Source organism: Lactuca virosa, chromosome 4 (genome assembly GCF_052849685.1).
Source record: "Lactuca virosa cultivar CGN04683 chromosome 4, Lactuca_virosa_CGN04683_v6, whole genome shotgun sequence".
Lineage (NCBI taxonomy): Eukaryota > Viridiplantae > Streptophyta > Magnoliopsida > Asterales > Asteraceae > Lactuca > Lactuca virosa.
In genome coordinates this window covers 421,139,071-421,142,667 of record NC_136429.1, presented here as the reverse complement: position 1 = coordinate 421,142,667, position 3,597 = coordinate 421,139,071, and the positions used below count along the sequence as shown (strand labels likewise).

The 3,597-nt window shown below is 29.9% G+C and overlaps 1 protein-coding gene across 1 annotated transcript; it reads right to left on the bottom strand.

Moving 5' to 3' along the window:
• Positions 1-304: 304 nt before the first annotated feature.
• On the bottom strand, positions 305-2,612 carry APE1 (acclimation of photosynthesis to environment). The gene is made up of 9 exons (XM_079046079.1): positions 2,220-2,612; positions 1,686-1,732; positions 1,503-1,605; positions 1,293-1,379; positions 1,090-1,173; positions 909-962; positions 729-809; positions 584-629; positions 305-491 (listed from the first exon to the last, which is right to left on the bottom strand). Exons 1-9 carry the CDS (start codon positions 2,514-2,516, stop codon positions 433-435), a joined length of 858 nt encoding a protein of 285 aa, XP_078902205.1. The 5' UTR covers positions 2,517-2,612; the 3' UTR covers positions 305-432.
• Positions 2,613-3,597: the final 985 nt, after the last annotated feature.

Here is a 3,597-nt window from a genome sequence, read left to right as displayed (position 1 = left end):
AAAAAGCAATATTTAATAAAAAAAATTATTAATTTGACATTTTGATTTAGATCTTACTTATTAAACTTTTTAACTATTCAGAAAAAATAGGTTTTGAATATATCATAAAAATTCTGTTTTGAATTTAACATTAACAAACTAAGTATATTATATTGAGAATAAATAATTAATAATGAAATTACAATAATATTGGATTTAATGTATTAATTTAAAAATAAGTTGAAAAATTGGAGATTTCAAATTAATTTGGTTGAAGAAAAAATGTCTTTATTATAAGTATATATAAATAGATATAGATATAATATAGATAGATCTTTGTACTTTTTATATAACGAATGATACAATGTTTTCCCATATGCTATGCAAAATCTAGTGGAACACTTTGCAAGGCGATACAAAGGGGATGTGCGGTTTGATGGAAAGACATGATAATTACAGTGTTGTGTTTGAAATAAGGCGTACATCATATGTTTTCTCTTCTTCTCCTTTCCCTACATACACAACAATCTCCAATAAATTTTATTGAAAAAAAAAATAAAGCTTTTAAATTTTGTATAAATATCCAAACGTAACAAGAACTCACCAACTTCGGCTGTTATTCCCGGGCCAAAAAAAGAAGCAAATTTTTCCTATAAAACAAATATTGTTTAAAGCCTAATTTTTTCTTCCATTTCCTCAAATGCTGTTTAAATATTATTTATTTAATGTGAAAAAAAGACATGACTCACCTGTCTTTTCTCGAAGTCAGCCAACTCAAGTGCTTTTGCCTCAAACACCAACACTAAGCAATACTTACCATCTTCAGAAACCTGAAAAATCATCATATTTGGAAAGTTTAAGGTTAATGTTTCCGGAAGATAATTAAACAAAACAAATAACATTTGATTGAAATTGAAGTTGATGCTTACTTCTTCCCGGATTTTTGTTAGAATTGGAGCATTTCTTCTTGCCACACCTCCACCCTAAACCAAACAACAAAACATATCAACATCAACAAAATAGAAGTACTATATTCTTTTTTTTTTTTTTTAAATATTTTAAAAATTAGCAAGATTTCCATCTAAAATGCATATAAAAGCAAGAACTTACCAAACCATACTGGAAAATACGTTTCAAAGCCTCCTCCAAATGCTGCTCGTCTCCATAACGATATCTTATGACATCATCTCTGACCTAATACATAACAAAAACCAATTATTTTTTTTACTTAATCAATTATAAGTTATAACTTATAACACAACAATAATACAAAATAAATGAGAAAGTCATATTGGTATGATTGTTTTTCTAACCTGCTTAAGGATAGGAGTGGCACATTTTTCTCTCAGGATTTGAGCATCAGAGTAAGTCAAACATGGGACAGGTTTGAGTTCTGCATACTGGGAAATGTAATATAAATTAAAATAAAGGATCAAAATTCAAAAGAGCATTTGTATTGTTTCTCATGGAAATTGAGAAGAAAAGTTGGAGAAAGATGAGAAAGCATAGCAAGAATGGTTGACCTTAAGAGCCATTCCGATAATTGTTAAGGGGAATCCATATGTTAACATAATTGCAGACCATTCAGATCCAGGGAGGATGTTGAAATAAGCTCCAAAACCATAACTGTTTAAGTGTATGCAAAACAATCTCAGAAATGCAATTAGAAATTAAACAAGTGTTATTTATGAAAGTAAGGTACTTACGAGAGGAGTGATAATCCAAGACCTAGTCCAATTACACCAAAGGAGACCTGCAGATTGGCATCCATGGATGTTTAAAAGCATAATACAGTTTGAGAGCAATTTTCTTTAAAAGCATAATGCATTCATGGATGTTTAAACTTTAAACCTCTTTTTGTATCATACTATTAGGGCTAGATTGGCATCCTGCTTAATAATTTCAGTTGCTAAAAGATTAGAACACTTGGAAAAGGTGTAGAAATTTGTTCTAGGTTTCTATTTATTTAGGGCTACTACTTCTCAAGAGCTCATCATCTGTTCTTTCTCCGGTTGAAGCAATTCTATTATGTCTTTACTAAGTAGATAAAATGCATAAGATAAGCAAGCATCGTTTCCGGAAATCTAACTTCAATAATCATCTAACACTCGACATAAGTATGCAGTATGCAGATTCGCTTATCTGAACGGAGACAACATATCTCCAATTTTTCAGATCAAGCAAATAGCCGATACCAATCATTCTCCGAAGCATAAGAAAGACACAATAGTAGCGAGTACCTTTGCGAGTGAAAACTCCTCGTCTTCGACGATCGATTTGCCGCCTGTAACTGCAGCAGGAACCGGCGCCTGAGTAGAATCGGCCGCTCTAGCAATAACAAACTTAAATTTAAGGTAAGTTTTAGGCCTTTCGAGAAAAGGATCCTGATTACTAAGGCTGCTGGAGCTCCGTCGGAGATTTAACGGTGAAAACTGATTCAAAGAGATAAATTGGTGGTTGCCGGAGAGATTTAATCGTTGAGAACAGATGATGTTACCTCCTCCGCCGATCGATACAGATATTGCTTTCATCGTCATGGAGCTTCGCGATTACCCTCTCTCTCACACACTGAAAACACGCAGACGCAGAGAGGAATAAGAGGATGTAGTTAGAGGAAGAAGAAGATGGATGAAGTTGTGTTTCAACCGCCAAATTTATGATGACGTGGCATTGTGTTAACTACGACTTAAGTTTACGAGTAATTACACTTTACTAACCTAAGGTCCTAAAGTTTCATACAAACTAGGAAAAGGCCCGTGCGTTGCACGGGTGAAAGTTTAGTGGCAAAAATATAAATAAGTAAAAAATAAAGTGTCAAAATTATAAAGAGGAAAAGTTTGTTGAAACTTTAGTGCAAAATTAGTAAAAATAAAATACCAAAACTATAAAGAGGAAAAGTTTGTTGAAATTTTAGCGGCAAAATTATAAAAAGTAAAAATAAAGTGGTAAAATTATAAAAGAATAAAGAAAAAAGGTTTTAAAGAAGTAAAAGTGAATATTTAGTCGCAAAAATACGAAGAAGTAAAAATAAAGGGGTAAAATTATAAAAATGAAAAGTTTGTTGAAACTCTGGTGGCAAAATTAAAAAAAAAAGTAAAAATATAGTGTTAAAATTAGAAACATGGAAAGTTTCCTGTTGAAACTTTCCATGTGCTTTAATATATATATATATATATATATATATATATATATATATATATATATATATATATATATAATTTGGAGGAATATATAAATGATAAATTTTGTAGCCAATATGCTTTTTATCTTAAGCTCCTAAACTTTTGGTTTGGATATTCAGATTTTTTGATAATTTTTTAGCAAAATAGAATTAATATTTTAGATTTCGAATTTGTTTCGGTTTATAAAATAAATACAAAATAAAAACAGAATAGTCCAAAAAATCGAATAACAATTTATTATTTATCTATAATATTAAATTATAATATAATTTTTCTTAGTACTGCATAAATTTTAATTCACAACTAAACAATATATTTTTGTTTAAAGTTGAAAAATATTTAAGTTATTCATTTTTTTTTAAATATTCACCTCTTGAAAACCAAAATGTGAAACCTGTCCAATAGAATTGTAATTTGGTTGGCTTGGATCGAATTT

What these genes read in the sequence shown, in the direction of transcription:
- APE1 (XM_079046079.1), bottom strand. Translation starts at nt 2,516, where the DNA reads ATGACGATGAAAGCAATATCTGTATCGATCGGCGGAGGAGGTAACATC. An exon ending in CTTGGATTATCACTCCTCTC is followed by an intron (nt 1,606 to 1,685) that starts GTAAGTACCTTA and finishes ACACTTAAACAG; the next exon opens with TTATGGTTTTGGAGCTTATT. An exon ending in TTATCGGAATGGCTCTTAAG is followed by an intron (nt 1,380 to 1,502) that starts GTCAACCATTCT and finishes TACATTTCCCAG; the next exon opens with TATGCAGAACTCAAACCTGT.